We start from the raw sequence: 19,544 nt of genomic DNA, 5'->3' as shown, positions 1-19,544 counted from the left end.
GCTTCTGAAGGGTGGGCTGGGAGAGCTGAACAATCTTTAGGCTTCGTTAATCAGCATTTTCTTACCCTCCAGCAGGGTTTCTGCAGCGGATTTTGCTTTATAATTGGAGTCATGCATGAGGTGGGCTTGCGTGAGGTGTTGTGCTGCTGCACTCAGCTTTGCTGGCTGGTACAGAACATGAATTCTGGTGCTTTGGTTTTGTGGGGTTAAAAACATTCCTCTGAAAGTCCTTTTCCATCCTCTCCACAAGCTCTCTTGTACTTTTAAAGTACTTCTGGAGCATGGAAGATCTCTGGATGGACTGAGGGAGAGGGCTTCTTACTCCCCAGGGTCCTTAGGAAGCGGAGCTCTTATGGGTGTGACAGACAGGCAGAGGGCTATGGCTCACTTGGATCTGATCCAGGCAATGTTCCTTTGGTTCCCAGCTGCCCTGTGAACTTCTCTTAGCAAGTCTTGAGTGACCAAACAGGGTAACAGGGTGCCAAATTAGGGAAGTGATCTCTGGCTGGAAGATTACTCCCCTCACCAGCCAAGTTCAGTCTTTGTCACCACAGCTAGAAGAGGTCCAGTTCAGTTTCTGCACCTAAAGGAGGAACATGAGTCCAGAAAAACAACTTTTGACATACATCTTTCAAGATAGTGTTATTCTGGCTTTATTTGGCATCACATTTTTTTAGTTGGAGGGCCAAAGCAGAGCTTTGCCCTTTGCATTTGTGGTTTCTGAGTGCTAGTGACTTGGTTTTCACCTCTGTGACTACACTCAGAGTGCCTGCATGTGTTTTGAACCAGCTGTGTTGGCTGGTCTAATCTCAGATCTCTTAAGATTAAAATTCTGTGGCCCCTAAAATAATCCAGCAGTTTCTGTGTTCCCATGGTTTAGCCCTGTCACCAGTTCATAAAGCTGTATTTAGCCTCTGTAAAAATACTGTGCTTCTTGCAAACTGAGATTTGGTCCTCTTTAAAGCTCGCAGCACTGCCAGTGACCATGGAACCGAGCATGGGAGTTCAGGGTGAATGGCAAGATTACCTCTGAAGGCACTGCAGGGTGTTTTCAGGGCAGATGGCTATCAGGAGATAATCTCTTCTCTCTTCAGACTTTGTGGCTGTTCTTTCAGTCCACGGTCCCGCATGGAGTTTGTCATACCTGCTTTGCCACTGGCAGGACCCCCTTTTAAACAGCTTTTCCTGGCAAGGACGAGGTCTTTGCTGGGGCTGTGCCAAGCTGAGGAGCCTGCTCCTCCCCTGCTCCTTCCAGGGTGAGGCTGGTAATGCATCCTTTGTGCGAAAGCTCCTGGAAGGTACTTGCAAATGCATGAGAAGGAATTAGGTTGTTTTCTGGAGTACCCGGGCACCGGTGCTGCCGTGTTCTTCAGCACCACCTACTGACATCTTCTCCCTCTCCCTCTCAAACTCAGCACACACACCGGGGTTTGCACCTCCTTCTTACACGAGGTAATTAACAATACACTCTTGGCTGGAAATTAGAAACCCCAGACCCCAGTGCATTCAGGCCCATTGTGCCATATGGGGAGCACTAATGAGCAGGGTACAAAAGCCAAGCTGCTTGGCTCTGGTGTCTGCTTTCCTCGCCTGGGCCAGCCCTCTTGCCCCTTGTGTCTGTGGAGAAGGGCACTGAGGGGCTGTGGGTTGTGCTGGGGACGTGAATGACTTGGCTCGTGTCCTGTTAGTACGGGAACCAAGTGGCAAAGCCACATTTCTGCTCTGAATTTTTGCCCCATCCTGCTTCACCTCCCTCTTAAACTAGTTTTGTGCAGCAAATTAAGTGTCGTACTTAATAAGGGAAAAGGTCCTACTCTGACCATCCAGTTGTTCAGATTCTCATATATATATTTAGTGTCTTTCAGAATTCTGTAGGGATTAATAACTTGCCATGAAAGTAATTCAGAAGATCAGAAGAACCCATCCTAGCCTTGCTTGGAGCAAGAGCATTTAATGTTTGAGAGCCTTTCTCATCAGGGAAGTTCTTTATCCTCAGACTCTGTTGCCTGTGCTCTGTATCATGTACTGCCTCACAGCTAACCCAAAGGAAAGGGACAAAAAAAGGCCAGAATTGTAATTTGTATGACAGTCTAAGTTTGTCATTTAATAAGACTGTGGCATTTTATTTGCAATCTGCTTTTATTTCAGAAGTTTGAAGTTTGAAAGTACCCTGCAGGCATTCAGGTGGCCTCTTAATGTAATTTTTTTTAACAGATCAGGTGTATATGTACACCCCAGGTGAGAAAGAAAGAGAAGAAACATTATTTGTGAGAAAAGAAGGAGTCATCAGCACTTAGGTAGCTTATGAATCAGTAAAGCTCTGGCAGAAGCAGACACATAGCTGCAACTATCTGTGATTCTCCTTTCATCTTCGAAAATCCATGGTCTTTCAGTGAGATGGTTAATAGGTATTAATATTCAATAACTACATTTTTCCGGAGTTTTGGATTTTCTGTTTATTTGTTTTGCCTTTTTTCCACCCCCATTTTTGAGAAGTCATAGTCGTGGGGAGCCAGTTGAGTTGAAACCAGTGTATCAATCATTTGGACCCATTTAATCTCATTTATGTGAGAGGTTCTGTGAATCCTTGCTTTCTTGAACTGAAAAAAAAAAAAAAAAAGAAAACCCAACCCTGCTGCTGGTAGCAACGAGAATCATCTCTTCCATGAGCTTTAAGAATAATGTGATTTATATTTTTTTTTTAATGTAGAAGATTTTGCAAGCTGTGATAGATTTAGTGTGGTATTGGTGTCTGGATTCAGGGACATAAATAAATATTTATTGTATGGGTTAGCCATCCTATTTTCCAAGACAGGGAGATTTCTGAAAAGTTTGGAAAATAATGTGCAAAGCATGTGTAGAAGACTTCCTTTTGTGAAGTCAGATCTGAAACCCACTTCAGGTTCAAACAGTCTTTCAGGTAGCTGGATAAGGACATTTTGGGAAGAAAATGAGTTTGTGTCTTCTCAGTTTAGACTGTTTTTATTATTGATTTGTACTGAATCTTCAATAGTAAAGTTCTTCCTGAAAATACCTTACATTTTGATATACCTTTCCATGTAAATCAAGGGAAATTTTTACTGGAAGATTGGAATCACAAGCATCAGCTCTCTTATGTCCTTAACTGTTGAGTTTCAGAATGGAACAAACAACCCAAAACTGGATATATGGAGAATTTAAGCTGTAACCAGTGATATAGTTTTATTATTAATTCCTTCACAAGAAAATATGATCCACAAAGTATGTGTATATTATGGAGTTGCAACCCAACCCATGGAGTTCTATTAAAATCTGGTTGTATCAAATAAAAAAAAAAATAGTGAAAAAATAAATGGTGTTTCAGTTTAGTTTATGTTGTTACCAGCTCAGAGAAGTAACTCCAAAGACAGTCCTCAGAGGACCAAAAACTCCAACAGCTTGACTGGAATTCAGTCATTGAAAAAGACCCATGAGTTGAGCAGGTTTACCTGATTGTAGCGGATAGCTGAATTTATTCTCTGAATTCTTAATTAATTATGGGGGTTCCTTTCATAAATGAAAGCAGAGGTTGGCTTCCTCCAGTTGGAATAGCCATCAGGTTTCCAGCTTCTCAAATGTGTCAGTTTTTGCATTACTCCTATTATTTTCTTTGTTTAGTCCTCATTTTCACTGTTGTGGCATTATAGAAAGTGTTTAAGAAGAAAAAATTGGGGGCAAAAAAAAGCCCAAAACCCCAAATCCAAAGATGAGGACTGCAGCTCCACTGTACATGGGCTGAACCTGGCCAGGAGCCCAGCTGTAGGCACTGGTATAAAACCCAGGCTTCTCTAGCTAGGAAAAATGCCTGAGGTGCTACTCATGGGAATTCTGAAAACTTGTCTTATCTGTAATTATATGCCAGCAAATTTTGTTGTGGTGTTTGATAGTTAATTTCTGGATGGGTGGGGAAGACTGGAAAAACCTCGAGGACCATGGAGTCCTCATGTTCACCCACTAAACCGTGCCCCCAAGGTACACATCCACACATCTTTTAAATACCTCCAAGGAGGGTGACTCAACCACTTCCCTGCTCCAAGCTCGGGGGAAGAGATTTTCTCTTCAGCTCCACCTTTTTCTGAGTAAAATGAGCGCTCTGAGTGCAACCTGCAGTTGCAGGGATGAAGAGGGCTCTGATTATCTGACCAGAGGAAGGGCTGGAGGAGCTGGAAATGCCTTTGTTTCACATGCAGTGTTACTAATGCTGAGCTGGAAGCTGGTGGAGTGTTGTGTGGTCTGATTGACCTTTTTAGTTGTGGTTGTGCATGTGCATATTCTTAACTTGGAGAAGCTCTGCTGACTCCATCTCAAAATATAACGGATGGGTAGTCAAACCACAGAAGCTCAATTTTGAGGTCAGTGCCTTGGGCTTCACAATTAATTTTGTATTTTGAAGCTTTAAAACCAAACTTAAACATAATGATTTGTACTACTTTGGCTGCTGCCAAATTCTGTAATTACTGTTGTTCAACAAGCACAATTATCTTTTGTTTTGGATTTTTAAAAACCTCAAAATCTAATGCAACTGTGTCTCAGATGTTCTCAAGCGTTTATGAGTGTAGAGGAGGATGCTGTAGACAATTTGAGACCACCTCATATCTTTAAAACTGTGGCTTTGAGAATCTCTGCTGCTCAATGTTTTGAAAGCTTTTTCCTCATAAGAAAAATGAGAATACCTCCATATTTAAGAAGACGTTGTAAATGCAAATTAGCCAGACAATGCCATTTTAATAATGTTTTGTGAGGTTAGCATTGCATTAGTAAGGATATTTTAGAAGTCACATATTATTTATACACAATTTGGTCTCAAGAGATTGCCTGTGAATATGTTCAAGGGCTTCTGGGATTTATGGATTCATTTAATGGTGGTTTTGTTTGGTTGTTTCAGGTTTTTCTTCCCACACTTCTGCTGCTGAGTTACTAGATTTGGTAACTCCTGTCTCACTCCACCTCCACTTCCCCTCTAAATTTTTTTACTGAAAATCTAAAGAGTTATGGAATGAGTTAGCTTAGCTGACCATGATGGAGACATGTGAACCTTGCTTTGTCTACATGGCTTGGGATGTGGTTTGACAGAGTTTTAACATCTGCCCTTGAAAATGCTCTTTGCTCTTTTCAGTGAGTGAGTCTCTCCTGGTGTCATCTCCCATGTGGACAAAAAAGAAGAAAGATGCACTTGTGTTACAGTTTCTTCTGATATATGAGCTCAAACTGGCAGTATGTGTTTTTAGCCTTTACGGAATGTTGGGATTTTAAAGAACATGGAAATGGTGGAGCAGAATCCCTTATGGAAGGCTCCATCCTGCTCTCAGCAGGTAATGGGTGGTGGAAACACCACACTGAAGTCCACTCAGCTCTACCTGAGCTGAGGTAGAGCTTGTTCCTCATGGGAAGAACAACAAGATTAATAGAAATTAACCTATTCTTGGGCTTGGTGCAGACCCTGCTGAGATTGGAGCTGGAATCCATTGGAGAGTCTCCATCGGTTCTGTAATCAGCAGCTATTAATGATATCTCTCAACACAATGGTTGATTTAAGCTTGGGTAGAGAGCAACCAGCATCCTCAAGGATGCATTCTCCAAGCAGCAATGCTTGCTGGAGATGATTGAAGATGGTGGTGGTTTTCACCTCTTGGAGCTACCAGGATTGTCCTTTTTTTTTTTCCCATAAAAACGTTGGTCTCCCTTCTGGTTTTCTATTTTGTAAGCTGGCCTGAGGTTTTCCAAAAGAGAGCTCAGAGCGTTTTGTGGTGATGTTTCTCAAGGGTCTGAAGTTTTCGGGGGGCTGAGGGGGGCGAGGGCTGAGGGGAGGGCGGGGGGAAGAGTGAGATTTTTGTGTGTGCGCGCCGTTGTTTTTCATCTCTCCCACACAATGGAGCTTTCAGAGAACCTCTCTTAAAAGGCATAGCTACAGCCTTTGTGTGAAGGGTGTGTCTGCTGGCAGGGTTTGCTGATGCAGACAGGCTGGGTGGTGATTAACAAAGGTCATTAGACTTTGGAATCTGGCAGGGCAGTGGGGTGGTGTGTCTTCTGCGCCAAGCAGGAGAGCTCCCCAGGGACAGGCCCGGCTGGAGCCTTCCCGCCTGCTGTCCCCCCTCACTCCCCCGCGCCTCCTCCTCCTCCTGCTGCTCCTGGGAGGCTCAGCTGCGTGTCGCCTCTGCCTGTAGGACAGCTTGGACCAGTGTGTTGACGCTGTGATTGCAGCGTTTTGTGGAGCCACGTTTTGTCATCCATGGGACAGGGGAACCCAACCCTGAGGAGATGTTTTGGGGAAACCTTCTGCTGAAGGAGAGAAGGTGCAGCTCTGAGGGAAAGGTGCAGGAGGAGGAGAGCAGGGACACGATTTTGGAGGGCAAGCCATGCAGGAGAAATGTGAGGGAGATGTGATTCTGAGGGGTGGTGGTTTTTAAAGCATCACCTTGAGGAGGAGGAGTTCAAAGAAGGAAGGGGGGAAAAAAAGAGGAAAAAAAAAAGAAAAGAAAAAAAAGGCTAGTGTGCTTGAGCTGAAGCTGAGATAAGTGAGGCCATGTTGTGCACAGGCAAGGAGCTCCGAGGCTCTGAGTGCAGGAGTTGTCTGAGCTAAAATGGCTGCTCCCAAAGCTCAGAGGACTAGGGCAGCTTAGTGAGTCTTAAAGCTTCAGTGACGCAGGGGCTCATATCTCTTGAAAGTGTGATAAACACATTCAGTGGAGCTGTGGCTTGTTTGGCTGAGATGAAAGGACTAAGCTTGGGGGATGGGTAGTGAAAACTGGATGATCTGCTTTTCTGTGAAGTGCTCTAAATGCAGGAGTCGTCTGCTCCATGGAAAAATTTGTTTTCAGGTCTAATGGACTGTGCTAAAGGAGACGTGGGGTGGGGCTTCACTCACTGCTGTAATTTGATCCAGAGCAGATAGCAACCTCTTCCACACAATTTGGTCTGGTGCTTGCACATAAAAGCTTGAGTATCTCGATTATTGTAACTTTGTTAGCTGAAAAGAAGCTGGTGCAGCGTTCATTTTCTTTATTGGTGGTGAGAGGGAGTGGGGGGAGAGAAGGGATACCGTGCAGCCTGCAAAGTAGTGTAGGTGAATGTGAGGAGAGCCTCTGTGCTCAGACTGTCCGGAATTTGACCAGCTAGAAGTTTATTTTAGCAGGCTATCAGGAGAAGCATTCTTTCATCTAAAATCCTGGTGCAGTACCCTCTCTTGTTTCTGTGCCTTAATGTTTTGGAGATTTCTCCTCACTTTATTAGGTTGCTTCCTTCATACTCCACACACAACAAACACATGGGATTTAAATTGCTGTGGGCTGCTGTTGTGTCTTGGACCTCTGAAATGCTCATCCTTTTCCAGCAGATGCATGGAATTTTAAAGAGGGAATTGCTGCGTTAGCATAGGAAGGTGGATCTTGTGTCTGAGCACTGCACAGGGTAGGAGGGTCTAAGTCTTTTGTTTGGCTTGTGCTTTGTGTCTCCTGTCCTTCATGGCAGTGCAGCCCTCTGTCGCAGGATTAATTGTCGCAACTGAACCGCTGTTCTTCACTGTGTCTTGTGTTGCTTTCTACTTGAAGGTATGCAGGGTTTTTTGATAAATCAGGGACATCGTAATGGCTCTTGAGTCTTTGTAACTCATGCTTCCATTGTACTTTTTCAGCGTGGTTATTCCCGTTGCTGTCCTTTTCTTCCTCGGGCTGTCTCCATCCCCCAGACTGCTAAGGCACAAAGGTCTTGTCCCTAGAATAGACTGATGAAACTGTAAACTTTTTAACAAAGAGTGGAGGTGTCCTTAGAAGCTTGGTGGAAGTAGGGCAGAGCAAAATATTGTGCCTTGGGTTCGTGTAAGTGTATCTAACCTTGCTGTTTGCTCTAGGTTTTCAATATCAGGACAGATAGTAGTATGCTGTGAAGAAAGACAGACTTCCCCCTTTTGATGCAAGGTACTGAGTGAGGCAGGAATTGGCAACTTCCAGGAAGCTTGGAGTGTGTCTCCTGAAGGCAGAAGCTGGTGTCTTCTCATTGTAAATTCCAGTGCATTTCTCTGCACATGGGCTGTGGTCTTTGAACAAGACCAAATTCTGAAAAAACAGCCCGATGGAAAAGCCAAGAGGACAAAGTCCAGTGGATCAGTAGTCACTTGTCAGGGAGTTGAGTCAGCAGCTTGTGAGCTACCTAGATAGGACTTCTTGTGAATCTGAGCAGACACTTCTTAATAGGGCAAAGAAAGGTTGAGTTCCACGCCGCTGTGTTTGTGGAATCTCTGCAAGTGACTGAGTCATCAAAAGCTTGGTGTTACCTTGGTGTTCCCAGGATTTGTTCCAAAAGCTGCTGTAAACTCATACCGTTCTTCTCCTTCTCCTGTTTCTCCTGCAGATTTTTCTAATGTAAAAGATCATCCTGAACCATGGAGGTCCTGCAGTGTGATGGCTGCGATTTTCGAGCTCCATCCTACGAAGACCTAAAAGCTCACATTCAGGATGTTCACACTGCGTTCCTGCAGCCAACTGATGTCTCTGAGGAGAGCCCTACCCAGCCAAGGTCTGGTTCCATCAACGCCAGCAACCAGACCGAGGTTGAATTTTCTTCTGTAAAGGATGAATTCGCAATTGCAGATGACATAGCAGGTAAATCTCAACTCCAAGACTGATCTCAGCTCTTAAGATCTCAGCTCTTACCCCCCTATTTTACATGTGTCTTATTTCAGTGTGTTTTGATTTCTGCCTTAATTGTGGCTTAAAAATCTGCATTATCTTTATGGCTGTGTCAGCAAAGCAGATATCTGGCATCAGCCAAACTGGCTCTGACCATGGCTTTTTTTTTTTTTTTTCCCTGCAAATGCAAGCATGGAGGATGGTTTTATTTCCCAGCTTCTTTTCATGGGGTTCTTCATACAGATTTTTTATTTTCAGCTTTTCATGGTTGTTCTTCACTACCATGAACCACCTCAAAATTACAACTTTAGTTAGTTTTCAAACTGAAACTAGTTTTATTTTTTCCCCCCGAAAGGTCATTTTGGAAACTATCCACCCAAAACTGTACACCGCAGTCATTTATATGTAGAAATTATGCATAATGGTCACTTTTCTGACCATTGCCAGGTCTGTAGATATTACCATAAGCAACTGAGGGAATCCTGTAATGGTTGTTGTCAGTTCAGTGTGTGGTTACATTCTTAAGCATACAGGGTGGGTGAAGGAAAAGCCTTTTTTAAATTTTATTTTATTTACAAATTTACATATACACCTTAATTCTCATTTTAGGGCAAAATGCAACAAGTCAGATGGGGACTGGAAGTTACTATAGCCAGAGCCAGACTTTCTATGGCCAGCATATGGCTCCAAACCCTAAACCAACCAGCAAGTTTTTCCAGTGCAAGTTCTGTGTGCGTTACTTCCGTTCCAAAAACCTCCTCATAGAGCACACACGGAAGGTTCATGGAGCACAGGCTGGGGGGAGCTCAGTGGGGCCACCAGCTTCTAGTTCCCTAAATTACAACATCATGATGCATGAAGGGTTTGGTAAAGTTTTCAGTTGCCAGTTCTGCACCTACAAGTCACCCAGGCGTGCGAGGATTATTAAGCACCAGAAAATGTATCACAAAAACAACCTGAAAGAGAGTTCAGCTCCTGCTGCTGCTGCTGCTGCTGCTGCTGCTGTGTCTGAATCAACGTCTGCTTCTGTGCCAGTGCAGGAACCCTGCAAGGAGCTGCCGGCAGAGGTGGTGGAGCGGAGCATTTTGGAGTCGATGGTCAAGCCCCTGACCAAGTCTAGGGGCAACTTTTGCTGTGAGTGGTGCAGCTACCAGACACCTCGGAGGGAGCGCTGGTGTGACCACATGATGAAGAAGCACCGCAGCATGGTGAAAATCCTGTCGAGCCTGAGGCAGCAGCAGGATGGAACCAGCGCACCCGAGGTGCAGAGTAAGAGTGCCCAGAGTGCCTCTCCAAACTCGAATTACATGTCCATGAACACTGCAGGACGTGAGATGTCGAGTGCTAATGTCTCAAACTTCAGGGGATCTATGGGCAATTCACTCATCAGGCCCAACTCTTCTACATCTTCGAAGTTTTCTTCTGTGTCTTACCCTCAAATGAAGCCTAAGTCACCTCACAACTCGGGCATGGTTAATTTGTCTGACAGATCCCGCTATGGAATTGCTGATATGACGAATTCTTCTGCTGACCTGGAAACAAGCAGTATGCTAAATGACTCCAGCTCAGATGAAGAGCTAAATGAAATGGACAGCGAGAATGGCTTAAACTCCATGGATCACCAGACCTCAGGAATGTCTGCAGAGCAGCTGATGGGATCTGATGGCAACAAACTATTGGAAACAAAGGGGATTCCTTTCAGGAGATACATGAACAGGTTCCAGTGTCCTTTCTGCCCTTTCCTGACGATGCACCGCCGAAGTATTTCCCGTCACATCGAGAACATCCACCTGTCTGGGAAGACAGCTGTCTACAAGTGTGACGAGTGCCCCTTCACCTGCAAGAGCTCCCTGAAGCTCGGTGCCCACAAGCAGTGCCACACGGGAGCAACATCCGACTGGGACACCATGAACTCCCAGGCTGAGAGCATTGCCTCGTCCCTGAACGACAGCACGGTGTCCTACGAGGGCGGGAATATCAACGGCAGGAAGTCGGCCGGGATGATGGAGCCCGTGCAGCCGCAGCCGCCGCAGCCGCAACCACAGCAGCAGCAGCAGCAGCAGCAGCAGCAGTCGCCCCAGCCCCATTCACAGCATCCATACAAGTGCACGTTGTGCAACTATTCCACCACCACTTTGAAGGGCCTCCGAGTTCATCAGCAGCACAAGCATTCCTTCTGTGACAACTTGCCAAAATACGATGGGCAGCCGTCAAACGCACCGCAGGAGAGCGAGGCAGATGCTCACCCCTCTGCCAGCACGGTGAAGAAGAGCCAGACCTCCATCCTTGGGCTCTCATCTAAAAATAACTTCGTTGCAAAAGCCCCCAGGAAGGTCTCAAATGACTTCCCTTTGGATCTCTCTCCCGTGAAAAAGAGAACTAGGATTGACGAAATAGCGAGCAACCTGCAGAGCAAGATCAGCCAAAACAAACAGCAGGAGGATGCTGTGATTAACGTGGAGGATGATGAGGAGGAGGAGGAGGACAATGAGGTGGAGATAGAGGTGGAGTTGGACAGAGAGGAAGAGCAAACAGAACCAATGATGGAGGTTTCCAGTTCTTACGCACCCCAGCAAATGTGGGGCAGGGAGGCTAATGATTCCCAGAAGGAGGCGAGCTTCAGGAGCATGCAGCACGACTACAATTCCACCAACGGGGCGGAGATTGAGCTCACTTTGTCTGAGGATGAGGAGGACTACTACTCTGCTGTCAGCATGAAGGACCATCAGAGCCCTAATGCCTCTGTTCTGGGCAGCCAGTCCAACATGTACGGTACCGACCAGAACAACGAGAACTCGGAGTTCAGCGACTCTGGCAGGCTTTACTATTGCAAACACTGTGATTTCAGCAACAAATCTGCCAGGAGTGTTAGCACCCACTACCAGCGCATGCATCCCTACATCAAATTCAGCTTTAGGTACATCCTGGATCCCAATGATCACAGCGCAGTGTACCGGTGTCTCGAGTGCTACATCGACTACACAAATTTTGAAGACCTGCAGCAGCATTATGGGGAGCATCATCCTGAAGCTATGAATGTACTGAACTTTGATCATTCTGATCTGATTTACCGCTGCCGCTTCTGCTCTTACACAAGCCCAAATGTTAGAAGCCTGATGCCACATTACCAAAGAATGCATCCCACAGTGAAAATTAACAATGCAATGATATTTTCAAGCTATGTTGTCGAGCAGCAAGAAGGGCTGAACACAGAGTCTCAGACACTGAGAGAGATCTTGAATTCTGCTCCAAAAACTATGGCAACCTCCACCCCCGTGGCTCGCGGGACTGGTGTGCCAGCTGGTTTTAACAAAAGTGCCACCAAGAGTTTCAGTCCTGAATGTGAAAATCAGAAGGAACCTTCAGTCAACACTGTGGTTGTTTATGACTGTGACGTGTGCTCATTTGCAAGCCCTAACATGCATTCAGTTCTGGTGCACTACCAGAAAAAGCACCCCGAAGAAAAGGCCTCGTATTTCAGGATCCAGAAGACCATGCGCGTAGTCTCTGTTGACAGGGGCTCTGCCCTGGCCCAAATGTCCTTTGAGCTGGGGGCTCCCATCTCCCCAAAACTCTCCAGCTTGGGCTCTCAGCCTCCACCACCCCCTCCACCACCGCCGGACCTCTCTACGGAGCTCTACTACTGCAAGCACTGCTCCTACAGCAACCGCTCCGTCGTGGGGGTGCTCGTCCACTACCAGAAGAGGCACCCCGAGATCAAGGTCACGGCCAAGTACATCAGGCAGGCCCCGCCGACCGCAGCCATGATGAGGGCAGGGGAGCTGCCCCCGGGCATGCAGAGGCCGCCGGTGTCCATGCAGCAGCTGGGCCGCGAGGGCTCCGTGAACCCTCCGGAGAACGAGATGTTCTTCTGCCAGCACTGCGACTACGGGAACAGGACGGTGAAGGGCGTGCTCATCCACTACCAGAAGAAGCACCGCGACTTCAAGGCCAACGCCGACGTGATCAGGCAGCACACGGCCACCATCAGGAGCCTCTGTGACCGCGGGCAGAAGAAATCGGCTGGCAGCCTGCCCGCCCACGCCGCCGGCGCCGAGCGGGACAAGTCCAAGCTGAGAGCCCTCAAGTGCAGGCAGTGCAGCTACACCTCCCCTTACTTCTATGCATTGAGGAAGCATATCAAGAAGGACCACCCGAATCTGAAGGCCACGGTGACATCCATCCTGAGGTGGGCGTTTCTGGATGGCTTGATAGAAGCTGGTTATCACTGTGAATGGTGCATTTATTCACACACAGAGCCGAGTGGCTTGCTTGTGCATTACCAAAGGAGGCATCCCGAGCATTATGTTGATTATACCTACATGGCCACCAAACTCTGGGCGGGTCCCGATCCTTCCCCTCCTGCCCTAGTGATGCCAACAGAGATGAAGACCTACAAATGCAGAGACTGCATTTTTGAAGCATCTTCTATTTGGGATATTACCAATCACTACCAAGCATTTCACCCTTGGGCCATGAATGGAGATGAATCTGTGTTGTTAGATATCATCAAGGAGAAAGATACTGTTGAGAAAACCATGCCACAGCCCGATGAAGGTGGGGTCAGGATGGAATCTGAAGACCAGCTAGCAACACCACAGATGGATCAGGATGCAGAGTGTGCAGAGGACCCCAGCCTTTCCCATGAGAAAACTGTCCAGCTGGCTTCTGCAAATCCTGCCATCTCCTCCACTCCATACCAGTGTACAGTGTGCCAGTCTGAGTACAACAACCTGCACGGCCTCCTGACACATTACGGCAAAAAGCATCCAGGCATGAAAGTGAAGGCAGCAGACTTTGCTCAGGATATAGACATTAACCCAGGAGCTGTGTACAAGTGCAGGCACTGCCCCTACATTAACACACGCATTCATGGCGTCCTCACACACTACCAGAAGCGTCACCCGTCAGTGAAAGTCACTGCTGAGGACTTTGTGCACGATGTGGAGCAGTCGACTGACATAGCTCAGAACGACGTGGAAGAGACGAGCAGGATTTTCAAGCAGGGCTATGGTGCTTACCGCTGCAAACTCTGCCCCTACACCCACGGAACCCTCGAGAAGCTGAAAATCCACTATGAGAAGTACCACAACCAGCCCGAGTTCGACGTTTTTGCCCAGTCACCGCCAAAGGTGTCTGCCTCAGTGGAGCCAGACATGGTGACCGAAATCAAGGCCTCCCCAGAAATTGCTGCTGAGGACGTTGGGGAGGTCTCCATGCCGGCGCCTCATTTCTCCAGTTCTCACCTAGTGTCTCACACAGTTTTCCGGTGTCAGCTCTGTAAATATTTCTGCTCCACCCGGAAGGGGATAGCAAGACACTACCGCATCAAACACAACAACGTCCGGGCGCAGCCGGAGGGCAAGAACAACCTCTTCAAGTGCGCCCTGTGCTCCTACACCAACCCCATCCGCAAAGGGCTCGCGGCACACTACCAGAAAAGACATGACATTGATGCTTACTACACCCACTGCCTGGCAGCCTCCAGGACAGTAAGCGACAAACCCAATAAAGTGATCATTCCATCTCCTCCCAAGGACGACACTCCTCAGCTCAGCGAGGAGCTGAGGAGGGCTGTGGAGAAGAAGAAGTGCTCGCTCTGTTCCTTCCAGTCCTTCAGCAAGAAGGGCATCGTGTCCCACTACATGAAGCGTCACCCCGGTGTTTTCCCCAAGAAGCAGCACGCCAGCAAGCTGGGGGGATATTTCACTGCCGTGTACGCTGATGAGCACGAGAAACCGGCCCCAGCCGAGGAGAGGAACGACTTTGAAAAGCCTGAGGTGGAGGCTGAGGCTCAGGAGATCGAGTGGCTTCCCTTCAGGTGCATTAAATGTTTCAAGCTGTCCTTCAGCACGGCGGAGCTGCTGTGCATGCATTACACTGACCACCACAGCAAGGATTTGAAGAGGGACTTTTCCATACTTGGAAGCGGCACCCGCTCTCAGAGCCCTGTCTACCAGTGCAAGCACTGTGATACAAAATTGCATAGCACGGCAGAGCTGACTGCACACTTGAATGGTCACAATGAGGAATTCCAGAAGCGTGCCAAACGTCAGGAGAGGAGGAAGCAGCTTTTGAGCAAGCAGAAATATGCAGATGGTGCTTTTGCAGATTTCAAACAAGAGAGGGTAAGGATTTGTGTGTCTGGTCTCTTTCTCTGCCCCCTGCTCCCCACCAGGGAGCCCACCAATGCCCACTTGCATGTTCTCTTTGACAGCCAAATGACCACAGGCTAATGAATGACTCAGAGTGCCAGTGAGCGCCATAAGTCAATTACACATCCTGCTTTAATTTCCTCATCCATCCTCCCTAGGTTCAGTAGGAAACCTTGTTCCTTCCTACCGCTTCCTTCAGTATTTTCTTTATCTTCTTTCCTCCCTCCCACGCTTCTGGAGGGCCATCTGTGTCTGACACTCGCTTGTTCTTTTGTGGCAAGGCTGCCATGTACTTTCAGATTCTCAACAAAATGTCCCATCCCCTTCTCCCATGTCCCTCTGAATAACACATCAGTTTTCTACTCAGCCTTCTCTCTCTCAGTCCTTTGTCTCATTGAGCACTCGGGGTTAGCATGACACGGATCTGTCTGGTGACAGGAGCTTTGGGCAGGTGCCTCATAAGGAGAGGACCAAATTGTTTCTCCATTTCTTGCCCACTTACCCCCTTCCTTCTGCTTCAGTTTGAAAAAATGCACTAGCGCAGGAAAAGCTTTGCACAGAAGTTGGGGAGGTTCTGGGGTCGTGGAGGAGGAGGCCCAGTTTCAGGCCAAACCAAAATGGTCTTCTAGAAGACCACTGTTAGCCATAAAATGGATATTTCTTCTGCACAGATGCCTTGTCCACGTACTTTGTGGGAATTAATGATCTCAGCAGAAATTGACATTGCAGTTCTGCAAGACTGGACATCAAGTGTAACATCAGGTCTAAAGTCTGGTCTGTGCTCCTGAAAAATGAGGTGGCAAAACCTGCTTCAGTGGCTTGTGCTTGTGTGCTCACACAGGCTTTTGGACACTTGGAGGATGTTTCAAAGCTCAAGGAGAGGAAGGTGGTTGGCTACAAGTGCAAGTTTTGCGTGGAAGTCCATCCAACACTCAGAGCCATCTGTAATCACCTCCGCAAGCATGTCCAGTACGGGAATGTCTCCTCTGTGTCGGCCACTGTAAAGGTAAGAATTCCTGAAAGGTGACTGAAAGGCACTGAAACTACTTGTATTTTTTTAAAATAAAGGCCTCCTTGATAACCTGTGGAGGGCTCTCGTGAAGCTGGATGGGTTTTGAACTGGGCATTCCAGTTCAGCGTGATGGTTTAATCTAACACTGAGTTTCTGAAGTGCGTTTGGTTCGTTTCAAGATGTTTTTTAACTTCTTTTCACTCTCGATCCAGGGGCACGAAGACTCTTTAATTCTCATTTCTTCCCAGCCACAAAGGAGTTGGTGTCCTTGATGACCTAAAGATGGTTTATGAGCGGGAAACTTTCTCTCAGCTGCTTTATGGGCTACATTTCTACTTAGTTAAGCTCAAAAAGAGTAGTTTGTTTCCTTTTTTTTTTTTTTTTTCTGTATGTGTATGATTTTTATTTAGGAAGAGGAAGCGTGCACATACAAATGTGTGAAGCTGCTTGTGGTGCACTTTTCCACATGGAATTTGCACGCTGGCTCCAGACAAAACATTCAATGGCCAGCTGATCCAGTGATCCCCTCCAGGTGATTAGGTGAAAATGTGTTGTTCCTTTCTCCCCGTGGAATGGGGGTGCCTCCTGTGACATCTCCAAGGACAGGTGGTGTTCCAAAGTCCGATTTCCAGGATGTTTAGTGGCAGGGGAAGTGAAAGTGAAGCAGGGCTGTGGGAATTAGCTCTTGTCAGAGGCTCCTGCTGCATAAGTGACAGGCCTTTTTTGGTGACATAATCTGCTTTTTGTGATGAAGCCCTGTCCTCCACAGCCTACCTCTCCCCACGTAAGAGAGCTTTCCTTGCCCTACCACTGACCTTTCCTTGCCTTCTCACCTGGTGCTCCTGACAGATTCAGATGCTTCTCTCCTAAGAGTCCTTTCCCTCTTCTCAGTTCTCAAGTGATGCTTGTGTAGGGTCAGTGCTTTCTTTTGTGTAAATAAAATCTTGCATGAGGGAACAAAAGCTGAAAGCCATGGCCTAAAGAATGTGCTGGAAATGCCTCTTACAGGGTATTTAAGTAGCTGCACAAATGCATGCTCTGGTTAGAAATGGGAAAGGAAGGTTATGAAAGAGAGTTAAAAAAAGGACTCTTTCTGTTTGCTCTATATTTTTAGAGGGTTCTAGGGTCTTAGTCTACCAGCTTGTTCCTTGAGAGTTTGATGAACAGAGTCTGCTGAAGAGTAGACAGCTGTGTTAGTCTGCAGGGTAGCTACAGTCAGCTAGAGCAAAATAAACTAAAATTAACTTCTCTGTAACTTACTAATTATTATCTGATCAAGTCTAGAAGGTTCACACCAAGACCATGGAAACATAAGTTTCTTGGCTTTTTGCATGATCTGACACAAACTTGCTCAAGGAATGAGATTTTTTTTTTTTTACATATGCATGCATGTACATAATAGATGTAATTATGTTTTTCTCTCCCAAGAATAGGTAATTTTTTTCCAGAAGGCCATTGATGTGGAGCTTGTGTAGGGATATGTTTAGAGAAATAAAGCAGTGGGAAGCCCGGACGTTCTGGTGAACACAGGGGAGAGACTGAGGGGCAGAAGGGAGAGAGAGAATTGATGGCTCTGGGGGGATATGTCTTTTTTAGCAGGAAGCTGAAGATCCTTCACACACAACTTTGATGGAGGGTTTTGAGGGAGCCAAAGACCCTGGCATGGTGGAATTTACAGAAGCTGAATATGGAGCATCCCTGGAAGATGAAGCCAGGCCTGGGGGCTACCACTGCAGCCAGTGTGACCGGGTTTTGATGTCTATGCAGGGTCTGCGGTCCCACGAGAGGAGTCACTTGGCTCTGGCCATGTTTGCCCGGGAAGACAAGTACAGCTGCCAGTATTGCTCCTTTGTCTCTGCTTTCAGGCACAAGTAAGTTGTGGCTTTTGCTTTTTTAAATTTTTTCTTTCTTTTTTTTTAAATTTTTAAAATTATTTTTGGTTTCCTAAAGAACCGCCAGCTAGCGGTGCTGGTTTGTGGGCTGACACTGAAGGAGAGCTCACCTGAATTGATGTTGAGCCACACTTTTCTCGTGGTGTTTACATTATTTTCCCACACTGCAAAGTCTTTGGCTGTTATGATTGGCTGTTTGCAAAAGATTGCACCTTTATGTGTTCCTGAATTCGTGTCAGCCTTCTTTTTGCATGCAAGCCAAAGAATAAGGATTATTTCAGTATGCAAACAGTGCAGCCCCACCACTTATGCAATCTTTGTCAAATGCATGAGAATTAACAAGCCAAAAAGAGAAAAGTTAATCTTGCATATTTAAGAAACTTCTGCTACCTTGTTTGTAATTGCTCCTTTTTTTGTGGGCTGAGTTTTCATTTTCTAGTGTTGAAACAGTGTCATAAATTTACCTTAAATCAGGCTTTTTTTCTTAATTATGGCATGCAATTTCAGTCAAATATTTCAAATTCATAACAGTGTGTTGAATGAATGACTTCCTCATCCTGCTTCCTTGTCTGATATATGGTCATAATAACAGTCACATTTCTTATCATTTGTTTCCCTGAGATTTGACTTAGCTTAAAGTTTGATAGTTTTAAAAATTATTTTAATAATAAAAATATATATGTCCCCCCCCAAAAAATGAGGTTTGTGATACATTTTCCAGTGGCACCCTGGACCTGATTCACAGGTCTGTGTTTCCTCTTAATTTCTGGGGAGAGAGCTGCTTGTTGACTGTTTTAACAAGAGGAAGCAGATCCAGGTGCTCATTTGATGCAGCAGTCTTAAATTTGGTGATGATGTCACCGTTTTGCAATCAAATGCAGGTGGAAGAGAAGACACTTTTTAGTTCCTTGTGTTAAAAAAGCAAAGTTTCTGCTGGTGTCACAGCATTGCAAATCGATGCCAGAGTTGGGAAGGTCCACGGGGTTGAGCAGCCAAGGCTAGGAGAGGGACCTGGGGGAAGGATGTGCATGCTGGGTGTATCCCACCCTGCTTTGGCCAGGCTGGCAAGTGAGGGGAGCCCCTGCAGGCCTTGCTGTTTGCCTGGTAAACTTGCTTCAACCATCAGACTTCTGTTGAGTTTGGTGCCTGGTCACTCTGTTTCCCGCTGAGGATAAGTCATGTCCCAGAAGCTGCAGGATGGTTGAATCAAAAAGTGGTGGATGGCTGGGAAGAACTCACCACCTAACGTGATGATAGGTGTGGTCTCTGTTGTTGAAGTTGTTTGCTTCTTTTTATTTTTGTTTCTGATGCAATTATTCCCCTGGGAGATTAGGTCGGTGAAGGAACCCAAGCCAAATGTTTAAGCAGCCCACAATTCTCCCAAATCTGACCAAAACTATAAAACCTCCTCCTGCAAGAGTGCAGCTGGCAAACTGTGTGGTTGTGAATACAGTTTTAATTACTGCCATGTTGAATACCTTAAGGTATGTATATTTATAATAGCTTAATATGTATTACATACCTCTTTGGCAGTCTGCTTTAATTGTTAAGTAATCTCATGCCCTGGAGGCTGTTTAAAACAAGTTTTGTTTTATGAAGTATTCACTACGAGTCTTCAAAGCCTTACTCATTTAGGAGACGTTTTCCCCCATTTCTCTGGAAAAGCTGTGCATGTTGTCTTGTCCCAAACTCCATCCTGGATTTCTGCTAGGTTGCATTTGTATGAAGTGACCCTGAGAGGAGATACAAGTTCATTTTCTATTTTTTTGCTGTTATCAGATGTTTGAATACACAGGCTTCAGTGTTAGCTCTGGTAAACAGGGATTTTCTGGCTCGGGCTCTT

General features: G+C 46.2%; 1 protein-coding gene across 5 annotated transcripts in view; it reads left to right on the top strand.

Annotated features, from left to right (window-relative positions):
• Nucleotides 1-19,544, top strand: part of ZNF462 (zinc finger protein 462) — an 88,081-nt gene that overhangs the window by 31,134 nt on the left and 37,403 nt on the right. For 3 of the 5 annotated variants that reach the window (XM_054289910.1, XM_054289895.1, XM_054289889.1), the window contains exons 2-5: nt 8,365-8,615; nt 9,252-14,770; nt 15,639-15,803; nt 17,406-17,680. In XM_054289910.1, the coding sequence (XP_054145885.1) occupies nt 8,396-8,615; nt 9,252-14,770; nt 15,639-15,803; nt 17,406-17,680 (6,179 nt within the window). In that variant the 5' untranslated portion in view covers nt 8,365-8,395. The remainder of the gene's footprint in view (nt 1-8,364; nt 8,616-9,251; nt 14,771-15,638; nt 15,804-17,405; nt 17,681-19,544) is intronic. The other 2 variants (XM_054289918.1, XM_054289904.1) reach the window with 2 other exon arrangements.

Source organism: Melozone crissalis, unplaced genomic scaffold (genome assembly GCF_028551555.1).
Source record: "Melozone crissalis strain CALT ecotype California unplaced genomic scaffold, PUWL_Pcris_2 ptg000005l_1, whole genome shotgun sequence".
In the NCBI taxonomy this organism is placed as follows: Eukaryota; Metazoa; Chordata; class Aves; order Passeriformes; family Passerellidae; genus Melozone; species Melozone crissalis.
This window is presented reverse-complemented; position numbering and strand designations above follow the sequence as displayed.